The sequence below is a fragment of the Tinamus guttatus genome, unplaced genomic scaffold, assembly GCF_059628265.1.
Source record: "Tinamus guttatus ecotype Peru unplaced genomic scaffold, ASM5962826v1 Tinamus_guttatus_pri_ptg000515l, whole genome shotgun sequence".
Classification (NCBI taxonomy): Eukaryota; Metazoa; Chordata; class Aves; order Tinamiformes; family Tinamidae; genus Tinamus; species Tinamus guttatus.
In genome coordinates this window covers 372,826-386,737 of record NW_028289049.1, presented here as the reverse complement: position 1 = coordinate 386,737, position 13,912 = coordinate 372,826, and the positions used below count along the sequence as shown (strand labels likewise).

The 13,912-nt window shown below is 52.6% G+C and overlaps 1 protein-coding gene across 1 annotated transcript in view; it reads right to left on the bottom strand.

Moving 5' to 3' along the window:
• PRDM16 (PR/SET domain 16) overlaps nucleotides 1-13,912 on the bottom strand; it is a 185,077-nt gene that overhangs the window by 28,893 nt on the left and 142,272 nt on the right. Inside the window, exon 3 of the mRNA XM_088533730.1 lies at nucleotides 3,377-3,511. Within this exon, the coding sequence (XP_088389856.1) occupies nucleotides 3,377-3,511 (135 nt within the window). The remainder of the gene's footprint in view (nucleotides 1-3,376; nucleotides 3,512-13,912) is intronic.

Sequence of the window (13,912 nt, the reverse complement as noted above, 5' to 3'; positions counted from 1 at the left end):
TGCTCTGTGACACTCTGCTCCGCTCTGCTCTGCTCTGCTCCACGCTGCTCCACGCTGCTCTGCTCTGCTCGGTGACACTCTGCTCCGCTCTGCTCCGCTCTGCTCCACGCTGCTCCACGCTGCTCTGCTCTGCTCGGTGACGCTCTGCTCTGCTCTGCGCGCTCCCACCGCGCCGCGGCGCCGCTGCCCCGGCCGCTCCGCTGCAGCCGCAGCCTCTCCCGCAGCCACGGGCCGATCCCGCGCGGGGCGGCGAGTTGGACACAGGTCGGTCCCGCTGCCACGGAGCCCACGGCCAACGGCGGGAGGGAACTTCCCCCTCCCCTGGCTATTCGGGACGCCGGGGCTCGGCGGCCGCCTGTCCCGCGCCCCAGGGAAAGCTGCTTCCCTCGGCCAAGCTTTTCTCAAGTCCGAATCCCGCTGAGTTTAATGGCAAATTCATCAGGAAATAAAATGAGAAGACGAAAAGAAAAAAAGGAAAACGAAAAAAGAAAAAAAAAAGAAAAAAGGAAGAAAAAAAAACAAGGAAAAAAAGCCTAGGAACAAGCACTGTTCGTGCGTGGGAGTCAGTAAATACAAACGGATAATATCTGCCACTTGCAGTTCCCCAAGATAAGTAAGAACTCAAAATAGCCCTGAATTAACATTTCTCTATCAGCCAGGAATCAAAAACCAGCACTAAAACACAACCCACAAGGTCTACCTAGGTCATAGGTACACTTCTAAATTTTAATTTTACTGAAAATCTGTCAGAATAGTAACACTAAATGGTTTGCAGCACCCTTGTTTTGGTATATCATAATCTATATAATTACTGCATGTAAAAATATTTCTGCAAAAGCCTTTCAAGAAATACAGTATGAGCTTCATTAATTATTGGGGAAAAGCAGGATTCTGCTGGAGCCACATTAATTTCATCAAACATTTCATTATAATAATTAACTTCATCTTGCAATCATGCTACTGAAGGTCTGAATTAATTAAAACTACTGCTGTGTTTCCTTTCTATTTGTTGTGCCCTGGAAAAGATCAGATTACTGAATCCATCAGAACATTTACATTTATAAATCACGTATGTCATTCTTCATATAAAAATCCCAAACATTATCTTTTCTTATCTCTCACAACAAAGAGCCCCCTTTAATTATTAAACTGCCATCCCCCTGACTACAGTTATTTTTATTTAAACACAAGAATAGTTAGCAAGGTAACTAGGCTGGGGTAGAACTCGCAGAGGACTGAGTACTACATTTCTGCATTTTTATAAGAATTATGACATTCTAGATAGGGGGGTAAAGGAAAAGGGAACTAAAACCCAGGAGTTTTAGGGGGATAAAGGAAAAGGGAACTGAAACTTCCCCTTTTTGTGCTGCTCTGCAGCTCAGCTCTGGGATTTCTACGGACACACACCCGGTGCGGGCGGCAGTGAGCTCCAGCTCCAGCGTTTCACAGTCCGCGCGTCCGGAGTGAGCGCAAAGCAACCGGAGCCGCCGTCCGAGCTCGGGACATCCTCGGGACACACGGACACTGTGCGGCAACCGTGGGACATCCTCGGGACACACGGACACTGCGTGGCAACCGTGGGACATCCTCGGGACATCCTCGGGACACATGGACACACGGACACAGCGCAGCAACCGTGGGACATCCTCGGGACATCCTCGGGACACATGGACACACGGACACAGCGCGGCAATCGCGCGGCCCGGACTGGAATCCCGGCAAAAGCCGGAGCTGAACACCGGGGTATTGCCTCCTTCCTGCAGGCTCCCTCCTTGCAATTCTGCTGCAGCCAAAGCTAAGTTATTTAAGGGCATTTTAAAGCAGGAATGAGACGTTTACAAAATGGACTCGTGCTCTGGCGCAACCTGAGCTCTTCTTGGTTTGCACGCGTTGGCTTCAGATTTGCTCTGACTTGCAGGTCAGCTACGAATTTTTTGCATGCTTTTGTTAGAAATACATTTTTCTGCCCTCCGCTCGTTCTTTTGTTGATGCAGATATGCCCCCTGCTTGCGAGCCCGTAGTGCCATTAGGACGGCATGACTCATTAAAGTTGGGCTGCACTAGTCTCTCGGCCTCGAACTGCGCTCAATTTGAGGTCTGTGAAACTCCCAACTTGGATTGCTCATCTTGAATCCATTTTTGGTTTCAAGCTTCAAAGAACTTTACAAACATTAGCTAATTAATCCTCGCAGTACCCTATCATCTGCACAGAAGGGAAAGCTTACCGCATCTTTTGGGCTAACATTATCATAATCGTATTAATTCCATGTAATACCTCTCCCACACACCCACATCTGCACACGGGCATTTCTATAAAATGCCTATTCGGGTTTTATTGCTTTTTCTCAGCAGCCTCCCAGATCGCCCCCAGCCTCAGGCCTCTCTTAAACACAGACAGAACCTGAGCCTGCAGCCTGGCATCGGGCTGCCCATGCAGCACCCACAACCCGCACATCAGCTTCCTTCGGCTTTGCTGGCACCGGAGCACGGACACGAGCTTCTCCCTTGGGCCTTGTTAAATAGAACCTGTGTTCCACAACCCCCCGCACCACAGGGCAAGGTCCCTTGAGCCCGGACCCTTAGGAAAACCATCCTACCCGCCCCAGCAGCGGCGCTGCCGAAGGGATGTCCCCCTCGGCCACTTCCATTCGGTCTGCTGTGATATAGATCCAGCTGAACTGCAGACAAAATACCTAGCATAACTCTAGGCTGGGACTTATTACCCTCCGCTGCGGTTTGCAGAATGACTCCGATGTTCCGGGGCTGGTAATTAGATCCTTTCTGCCGTGAGAAGGCCGCGGGGCGCGCGCCAGCCTCGGGCTGCGCACGCGAAGCCGAGGGCCCTGCCGCCCTCGTCGCCCTCCGGAGCCGGAGCCGCTGTCCCAGCGGGAGCTGCGGCCCGTGGGCCGGCTCGGGACCGCGTCGGGAGCTCTTTGCACCAACCTCCTTCGTGCACCGACACGCGAAGCGCCCTGCTGCGCTCGCAAGGAAGACCCAGCTCCTTCGAGGGAAGCTCTTCCACAACAGGGAAGGCCGTGCTTGGCAATCGCACCGTGTGCTGCCCGTTCACACCCTGCTCCCTCCTCCTCGGGGAGCTGCCCACGCAATCCAGCGGGATGCCCTTGGTGGCCAAGCGAAGCCTGAACCCATCCGTGAGCCTTGCGGGAAGACCGGAGCCCCCCGCGTTCCTGCGTTAACTCCCAACGAGACAGTTAAGGCAGCAGCAGGTACAGGACGGGGCTCCAGCCCCAGCCGCCCTGGCTCTGCATCACCCACACGTGCCCTGGGACGCTGTGGCTTTGCTCTGCACCACCCTCCCGCGCATCCCCGCAGGGCGAGGGGAGCCCCGCAGCCTGGGGACACCCCGCGTCGTTACCTGGTCATTAACGTGACACACGGCCAGGTTCTGCTCATCACAGGAACAGGCCACGCGGATGTATTTCAGCCAGTTCCCAGCTCCGCTCTGGCTGGCATCAACACAGAATTTCTCATTTCCCAGGTCATCAGCAATCTGTAGAAGAAGAGGAGGTGGAAAATGGGTCATCTGATGCCAAGCGATAGATACGGAGAGAAGAAAGAAAAGAGAATTATTTACAGTGTAGGATCCAAATGGGAAGAAGAAAGCTTGATGGTATATGTAATAAATAAAGACATTCAACTAGATTAAACCCAGTTTGAGCCCCCCGGGCAGCAGACGCCCCATGGACACAGACCCCGGCTCTCCGCGGGTGACGGGATTGGGGTCCAAAACCCACAGCAGCTTCAAGGGTCAGAACGGAGCAACTTCTCCCAGCCTCATTTGCCTTCACCTCCTCCATCTCCATACTTTATCCTCTGATGTATGAACATTTTTTATTACAAACTTTAAACTTTTTTCTTTCAGTGACCATTTCAAAACAGGTCACTCTCCATAATGCCATGAAATCCTATTTAAAACAATGCTGCAACCAGTGCTACTCCCATTGAGGTCTCTATAGCACTGCAGCCCGGTACGATGTGGCTAGTGGGTAAGTAAGTGATGCTCCTTCCCATCAAAAGGCCCTTACAAATACGGAAAATCCAGGGGCTGTCTCTAACCCTGCCCTCCTTTTCGCAGTATTTTCTGTGTTCCAGACTGCTTTGGTCGAAGGCACCGCAGCTAGTGAGAATTCAGAACTCAGCTCAAATGCACCAGCCGCTTTGCAAGGCCCCTGCACGAAGCTCTGCGCAGGATGAGGTCCTGCCTTAGCTAGAAATCACCTGAAACTCAGTGGTTTTATCTGAGTGGGGCTTTAAAACCCAAGCTGGGGGTGTGAAATCTCACAAATCATAATGAGAAAAAAAAAGTTTCATGAAACCCTGGGAACTTAAGCCCCTGTTTTTCACACACACTTACTCTACTCCATAAATAAAACAAAATACGACGAACCAGAGCCAGCATTGCCACTGAACTGTGCTGCACATGGAGCTGGGCCCTTCTGGGAAGAACTCCGCAGATCCCGAGGAATCAGGAAACACGCAGGGAAGAGCAGTAACGGTCAAGGCTCCTTCTTCAAGACCCCTCATGCAGGATCAGGTCCCTCCTCGTGTCTGCCCCGAGATGCCCCTTCCTCTGCATTCAAACTGCACCAGGCACAGGGGTCCTGATCCCGGGATTTACTGCCAGGTAAATAACATACACCATGGAAAGCTGCTCCTGAACTCTCTGCCCTCTGGACATCTCTCTAATCCCAAGGATCACTATTTGTCCGACTAACCGCGGTCATTTTTAGTGCATGTCCACCACCAGCAGCAGGGAGGGCAGTAGCAGACACAGGTTGACTACTTAGCCACCATATTCAGCAGTCACTAGTTACTTGGTGCAAAAATGGAACCAGCAAGAACAGCCCATCTAATAAATCTGGCCTCTAAATGACAACTGTTGCATAAAAATGCCAACATTTGCAAACACGTTTTGACTTTCCCCTAGAGCTGAAGTGAGAAATAAAGATGATATCTCCAAGGATGGCAAAGAGGGTGTTTTTACCGTAAATGTTCACTTGCCGTGATGCTTTTCTGCTCGCCCAACACAGGGCCCAGGTGTTGGAGTGGGATGGCCGTTCTCAGCCCGCTGAGACGCGGTGCCTCGAGCAGAGGAGCAGAGGCACCCGGGTCACAGCAGCGCTGTGGTTATCACCTCCCACGAGACCCACATCACCCACCCACGCGCCTCGCCGATGCTCTGGAGGAAAGTCACATTGCGATTTTAAAAATACTGCAAAATCCAATACCGATCACAAAGCAAAAGCGTGAGGTGCACTTTTCCCCTGTCAAGCATCTGCACATGCAGAATAATCTTCTAAGCCCCTCTTCTCCCCCTTAAAAAACTGCAGAAAAACAGAAGCTGAAAAATTTTGCTGCATCTTCTTGCCGTTCAGATGGGAAGAAAATCAGAAATTTCCTTAAAGCAACTGCTTACAGCACTGTCAGTAACAGTGCGGATTTTCTGCTGCCAGTTGTGTTTCTGCAATGCACAGAAGCTTTCGTTCTGTTTATGTTTTTGCAAGAAGCAGGACGAGCAGTAAGAGGCCAGTGGTTTGACGGGGAGCTCCAAAGGAAGGAAAAGGGGGACACGAGAAGGGACTTCACAGGTGGCAGCCTGCGAAGACGCTGCCGTTCGCTGCATGTCCCCGTCCTTCCCCGCTGCAGCCCGTCCGGTTAAGGCACAGGGACCTTCACGTCCGTTTGGAGCGAGAGGCTTTAAAGCTCCCGGCGGCAGCGACACGGGCTGCGGATCCGGCCCTGGAGCGGCGCCGCGCCGCGGCCCGGGCCCATCTCCACGCAGCCAGCAGGAAATGCTTGGCATGTTCCAGGACTCACTTTGCAGCTTCATCTGCTTTCTGCCCAACGGCCTTCAGGATCCGAGCCCAAAAGCCTCATTGATCTTGCAGAGACTCTACTTCATAATTTATTAACATCAAAAATGCTGAGTTATGAAGCAAAAGTTATGGAAAAATTCTCTTGAACATTTACAATTTTTTTTGCACATCATTTGAGGTTTCCTGCCTCTCTAATTTGCGGGCTCTCTGTTGGGCTGTTTCTTTCACGTTGTAATGGGCAGAGTCCAACATTTGGCCTCGGCAGAGGTGTGCTGCAGCGCTCGGATGCCTGCGGATCTGTCGTCAGCTGCCTTAATGGATTCCTAGTGTGCACGAAGAAACGGAGCAACCACGAGCTTGCCATCAGTGACCCGGCGTCCTGTTGCTATAACATCTCTCCCCAGAAGCTGAAAGTGTAATAAACCTTCTCATCCCATAGTTGCAGGATCTGCCTTTGACAGCTTGGCTGATGTACGAATTTTATTTGGCAGGAGTTAGAGGGAGATTTTTTTTTCTTTTTACTTTAATGACTCACAAGCTGATTTAGAGCAATAAACTGTTGCCATGAAGTTTTGTTGTGTTTCTTTTAAATAAAGGGGAAGGGGGGGCTGCTACAATTTATGACTTTCAGAAGTAACTGAAACAGAAAGTCCATTCTTGCCACAAAATGCAGAGAAAAAAAAAAATTCATCCAGAGAAACACCTCTGCCAATGTGTAGACACGGAGCCTGGATGAGCTCGTAAATCCAGCACTCTGCCTGCAATTAAGCAGGCTTCCTGGTGACTTGACAAAGAGTTAATGAGAACCGTGTCAGGCACGGCCAGGCCGCGGCGCGGGGCAGCGCTGCTGGGACCGGCGCGTCCGCAGGGCCCGGGGCCGCTCGGAATTCGGAGCGGCTCCTCGTGCGCCCAGGACGGGCGAGCGGAGCGGGGAACCGGCCTCCTGGGTCGAGGAGCGGGCGCAGACCCCTTGTCTGGGCCCGGCAGGACCGAGGCCCCCGTGGCACCAACCCCGTGCGCGCCCTCGGGACGGGGCCGACAGCCCCAGGCCCTCCCCAGGAGCGAAACCCGACGTGTTACTGAGCGGCTGCAGGGTCGGACAGTCTAACCCACCTGTGACGGACTCAGCTCCGCAGGCCGGCTGCGGCGCTCCCGGCACCGCATCCATCCGTGTCGGCCAGGACCCTTGGGGCTTCCAGCGCGCAGGAAGCCGGGGCTCCATGACACGGGGTGTTGAGTCACTCAGAAAGCTCCGGAATGCTTCTTCCTGGGACACAGGCATGTTCCGGCGGGCCCTCGTGGAGCCGCAGACCCCCTGGAAGGTCCACCCGTTGCCAGCTGCTCTTCTGCTCGATCCCATGTTGGGGTACGGGTCACGCGCGTCGCCCTCCTGCACGAGGAGCGTTGGCAAAACCCGGGGACACCGAATGGCCGTGCACTAAAACACGAGGTGAAAACGCCAAAACAGAGGAGGACTCTGAGGATGAGGGCAAGCGTTCACCTCAACAAAAGCTCCGTTTTCACCAGTAACGTAATTCATTTCACGCTGATTTAAACTAAAGAGTAAACCATAAAAAACTAAGCTGGACTCGAACCACAGGGTGATGTAGACACAAGCCCAAGAGGGATTTCCAGGTATTTGCAACATGCACACGAATTTTGAAGCTTTACGGCACCGCTCTGCCCCCAAGCTTTACGCTGCTGCCTGCTCCTGGTTCTCCCTGGGGGCTTCTCGCAGCTCCGCAGAGGAATCCCGGGATTCACCACGTGTTCCCAGGAGCCGCGGCGTCACCCTACACATGGCGCAGTGGGAATCCGACCAGGAAAACCCATTCCTGCCTTTCTTTGCGCTCAAAAGGTGCCAGTGCAGCAAAGAAAAGGCAGCCCAACAGGCACGAGTTCTGCTCTGCTTCTTTAGGTGCATTTGGGGAATCCTCCAGTCAGTATTCATGGAGGTTACTGCTGCTTGTTTTAAATTATTTCTTGTTACTCCATCTTTACTTTAATGATGTTTGGGGAACGGAGCTGTGGAACACCACGAGCATGTCGACCTCTTCAGCCTGATTTATGGAAGCACTGAGTGCCAAAACCATTTGCCACATTTCACACACTGGCCAAGAAAGTAGCACTGCACTTGAAGTAAAGCCTTCTGGTGTCCATTCATCCTGCTAATATTAATCACTACACACCGGCCCTTCTGCAGCTCCAGCACAGTCCACCCAAGGGTCTCGCACGAGCAGATCCATAGGAAACCACGTTGTCTCTGGATTCGGGAAAGCCTCTTCTCCAGAGGAACACGATGCTGTTTGATGGTCTTGGCAGCTCCTCTACCTTTTCCTGCAAACCCTGCGCCCTCCGATTGTGCTTGATCATTAATAATATATGAAACAAATTATAACATCAATTATCCAGACACCCCGGGGAAAGGCGAACACATTGGGATAGCTGATGCTCTTGAAATTAGATGTGTTTTCAATTTAATTAATAGATTTGGGGAGAGACGGCCCGAGCTCAAGCAACAGGAAGATTCAGATAACGGATGCCAAGTCACGGGGCAGACGTGGTGCACATGAGGCTGCCTTGGGCCTCTCGAGCCGAGGAGAGGTTTGATCCCAAAGCTCCCGTGCTGCTCCATCTCCTGCCCAGGAGCCTCCGTGCGGGAGCACCGGCCTCCGCGGCCCTTCCGAGGGGCCGGAGCTCCCTGCGGAGCGCTCGGACACGAGCCGTCCTCTCCCGCAGGCCAACGGAGACGCTGTCGCACCGCGGGCGCCGCTCTGGCCGACGTGTGATCCCTTCGGAGCTGCTATCTACCCAAGACGATACCAAGAGGAGGTGCAAACCGGAGGCGGCGAGCGGGGCCAGCTGGGCTGCAACCCGCACAAAAGCAGCCTCGATTTCTTTTAAGAACGTATATACAACCCCAAGGAGAGGCGTGAGTGCTGCCTGCTTGGCCGCAGGGCCCGCTCCGTGCCGAGGCGCAGGATGCGCGGGCGTCTTTCCGCCGGGATCCACGCCGACACCAAGGCCAGCCCGTGTCGCGGTCACACACAGGCCGAGCACGCCTGAAGGCAAAGCTGCCAGCTCAGAAACAACGTCCACAGAACAGCCCGGCGGCAACGCGCCGCGTCCAGGACAGGCCCCGCGGGACGCGTGTGCAGCCGGAGGGACGGGCTGGCGCTACCCGCGCACGTCCATCACGTCAGCAGCTCTTTGGGAGGCCCCGCGACGCCCCCAGCTCCTCGGGGCTCAGTTTCCAAACGCTCGGAGCGTTGCTATAGGGTCACAACAGTCGGTTCCACCGCTCACCTCCGTCTCATTGCTGTGCCCTGCTCCTACCTGCATCAGGCATGAGAAAATCCAGCGCCAAAGTCTTCCTGTGCTGTTCACTGGGAAGAGAAATGGCATGGGATATGCATGGCTCTGAGCACCTTCCCCACAGCTTTTATTACACCTAGGATCCTAAAACAACTCCCTTCCCTTTTGGACATCTGTATTCTTCAAAGAAATGTGGCTATTAACATGTCATTTGATTATGTGGGAACTCCTCCTACTTTTTTTTTTTTTTTTTTTTAAGAAGCTCTAGCACCATTCTAGCCAAAACTTGCTGCTCTTTTGAGAATTATGGCTAATAAAAGACCAACTTGATTATATCGCTCTAAGGAGGCTTGATGATTTGACCTCTCCTCAGCTGCAGCCAAGGAAATGTCCAGTCTGACATCGCAAACTGCAATCTTACCACCACAGATGTGCAACCCAACCACGGGGGCGAATTGCAGAGTCCCAAGAGCCACGGGATGAACTCTACCCCAAGCTGGTTCACCTACTTACGAAATTCAACACCCTGGGAATCGGCTCTGATGATAAATCTGCCCTCTGAACGCGCTGAGAGAGCACATTTCACAATCTCCCACTCGGATCTTGGACCATCTCTGGGTCAGAAGCTGGTCCAGCAGAAGGGGGCTGAGGCGGGAAGGCCACGGCGGGACGGGGGGTTCAGCACCGTTCCCCCCCGCCGGGCACATCAGATGGAGCAGGAAGCAAAGGGCCAAGAAAGAGCCCACGGGCTTGCAGAGGAACATTATTTCTCAAGCCAACACTTCTCACAGCCTTTCTAAGCGTGCCGATGGCTTTGTCTCTTCAAAATGGACACTTTTCCACCACCAAAAAACTGCTGGAAAAAGTTTCAAAGATTCTTCAGGTTTTCAGAAGTCTCACCTGAAAATAATCTCTAATTTTCCTTCATTGACAGAGAGAAGCCTTTGGAGGCAGCTCTTTTCGAGGTTATTTTGAAGTTAAAAAGCATAGATTATAGAACAAAAAACTTCAAAACCTTCCAACTGCTGTAAGATGTATTAATGTAATGCTAAGTAGGAAGCACCGTATCACATTTGTTACCAATTCTTTAGCATGCAAGAATAATTGAAACATGCTGAGAAAATGACAATATTATCTTCATCTCCTTTGAAAATACCAGCACAGTACGTTCAAGCATCTATTCAAACCCTGAAATGCTGCTGAAACGGTTTATTAAGACCTAATCCTACAGCCTTTAAAAAAAATCTAATAGCACAGTATTTCTTGTAAATAATTCCTGCGCGTATCTGGCAGCTCTGCGAATTCTCTATGGATGAACACAAATTCAACTGTACCGAATGAAATCTGAACATACATATGCCACATAGCATTTTAATTGGGGTGATTTTTAGCTTTTTGGGAAGAGCTATTCAATAGCTGGGTCTACCAGGATGATGCGACACGTGCGCTCTTCTCCCTGGAGCTGCCGCTTGCATTAATTCCTGGGGCAGAGATGTGTTTATATTGATGTTGTTACTGCACGAATAAAACCTCACAGACAAAAATGGCTTGATTAAAGTAGAAAAACATAGTTTATGGGTGGTTAGCAAATTTGTTCTTTACATTCAGTAAAGCTTTCTTAAGCGCTGGGATACAGATGAACCTTAGGAACATTTGCACAGCGGCATGTCCTGAAAACCCTGCTCAGAACAGAGGGCTCTGCCTGCACCCCCGGGATCAGCTCCATGGATCCCGACGGCTTCTCCGTCCCGCTCCGACCAACAACCCAGCTGCTCCCGATGCCCGTCCTGCTCTTGCTGCTCTCATTAGCAGGTTATTTGCTAGGGCTTTAGCATCGCACACCGGGCGCTGCCCGCTGCCTCCACAATATTCTCCTTGTCCACAGACAATATTCTTAAGAGAAACTTTGCTGCAGCCCAGCACGATGCAAGAGATGGAGATCTCGCATCCTAGTACATAAAAATAAATACTGGACCTCAAGTGAAAGATCCTTCGTTTGACACCCCCTTTTTTTTTTAATATATACTTCAAGCTCAGTTTTTACTGGACAGGATCCAGTGATCCTATGGTAATGTAACAGTCTTTCTTGGTAGGAACAAAAGTCCTTTTCTAGTCCTGCGGGCCAGCGAGTTTATCCAAATATTCTCAGTTTCCTCGTAGCCCCTTTTGGGGTTGATAGAGGCGATAAAGGGCACTTTGTATGTGCCAGGGCAGGGCTCGGCGGGCGCAGGGACGCGCGCGGCGGCGGCGGCTTCGTTCTGCAGGACGAGCCCCAGATTCCAGATAAGGGCCCGTAGGTCCCTGGGCCTCATTAAGGGAAGGAACGGGCCACGTGCTGCTTTGTCCCGGGCTGCAGGAAGGGGCAGCGGAGCCGGCCGAGCCCCGCGCCGCAATTTCCAGGGGCCGCTGCCACAGGTGCGCTAATATCGCATTAGAGCATGATTAGGCCTCGTAAAATATATGAATGCTGTTTCTTTAAGAAGCCATAAAATTTTATTGAGGAAAAAATCCATGTGCGAGCCTTTTGGTTTGTTTCATGCGGTCATTCAGAATTTCACTCATTTCTGACAGGACTATGATAATTAAAACTGCGGCCCAGGTCTGGTTTCCATAAAGCCCATCTGGCCTTCCGCGACGGAGAGTTTTGGAGCTATGTAATTGCCTGGGCAGCAAATAACCATTTTGCCATCCACGGCCGTTTAATTTTGTCCCTGCAGCAGGGGAGCGAGGCCGGAGGGGCCGGGATCGTTAGCGGCGCACGCAGGTTGGGATCCCGACGGGAACAACCCTGGATTCTGGGCGTTTGTCCCCGTTCCCTCCCTTGGCCACGAGGTCAAGGAGGTTTAAAGCACCTCGCGCAGCATCGCTAAAACGTGCAGGGGGGTGAGGAGACACCGCCAGCCCCGGGCTGCGTGTCCTGGGAGAGCTCTGGCCTCCTCGTAGGGTCAAGGAACGGGAAAATTACCCTTAAAATCTCCAGGGTTGGCGGGAGGTGGCCAGGTACAGCCACGGACCCCGACAATCTGACACAGCACCCGCGTCTGCAGGCTGTGCTCCCCTAGGGGAGATATGAACCAAACCGGCCCTGGCAAACCAAGTACTTCCAGGGAGGTTCCAAGTGAAAACCCTATTGCAAAAATGGTTATTCCCATACTATGTGTCCTAGACGACGGCCAGTAAAGGACTTTTCAACACACGCATTCATGCAGGTAGAGTATTTTTCTCAATATGTTTTAAAATAATCTAAAATGCATGCTGCGTATTTTACTGACATTTAATTTAGCTAGACGTGCCCCTGCCTTTATTTGACAGGGTTAAAAAACAAGTGGCCAAGCTCAATCCACGCAGACCTGGGCGAACTCACCTTTGCAATCGCCAGCATCCTCCTTCCGGAGCCGCTCGCCCGCATCCCACCAAGAGCAACGCGCGGCGGCAGCGTGCGCACGGCGGCCCCGGAGAGCGCAGTTTCCTATGCCAAAATCCACACAGAAATCGCATCTAGCAACAGCGCTATTAGCTTCTTGGAAATCACATCAAAACAAGATCTCATTCTCCTAAAGACCTTGTAGATGTATTAAACCCGTGCCATGCTAAATCAAAGCGAGTGAAATTCTGTTAGAAAAAATAAGAGCAGGATTGCCAACAGTCCTGAAAAGGGCTCTCAGAGAGAGGGAGAAAAAAGCGGAATAAAAGAAGCTGTGAAAGTTTATGAGGATAAACACTGATGACAGGTGGAGTAGAAGCTGAAATCTGAACTCCAAAGTAACTGCAAATAAAGATTTGTTACAGATGGTTTTAATATGACCTAACACTAGGATGCCAGCTACAGTATCACTTTTTACTATAGGCTGGACAAAACCAATAATACAGTTATGGAAACACGTTACACAAGCACAGATATGTAAGGAATAAAGCCCTGTAATATACGTAGATTATCACCTAAGGAGAGCAAGGACAGCTCGATAAAATGTGCATGAGGAGACAGCGGGAGCAGGTGACAACGCGCACCCCAACAGGTGAAGTCGGTGGAATGTCCCCTCTGCACAGACACACGGACACACATACACATGTGTCAGTGCATGTGTGTGCACACGTGTGTGCTGGGAGCGCTCACACGAGCGCGTGTTCAGCTGTGCAGAACGACCCTCCTCCCCGATCCCCAAAGCCTCCTTGGACGAGGACACGACGGCACGAGGACGCGATGCCGTCCCCCGCATCCCTGCCATCCTTGGCACCGCCGCAGCCGCTACAGCCGTTCCACGGGGGCTTCCCACACGGGAAGCGGCCGGCCGGGCTGTTCTTCAGCCCAGAACCGCTTTTGGCTGTGCCCAGGACCCAGAGCCCCTCTCCTGTGCTCGGAGCGCTGCGTCGCATCCTGCCGTGTTCATGCAACGTCACGGTGCGATGTCCTCGGCAGGGAGGATCATCCCCCATCGCTGCCCGCCGTGTCCCGGCCCTCCCGGCTGGACGGGGAGGGGAAGCCGGGGACCCAGCCTGGCCCTCAGCCCCCGCGGAGCCGGGAAGGCGCCAGGAGCGGCCTCATGCAGCCGGGTATCCGCTAGGGAGCAACACAGCCCGCCGAAAGGTTGGGATGGCTCCGAGCGGAGCGGGCCGGGCTGCAGGGCTGGGGCCGGAGCTGCTGCTCCTGTCCCTGCTCCTGTCCCTGCTGCTGCTCCTGTTCCTGCTCCTGTCCCTGTTCCTGGTCCTGTCCCTGCTGCTCCCACTCCTGTCCCTGTCCCTGTCTCTGCTCCTGCTGCTGC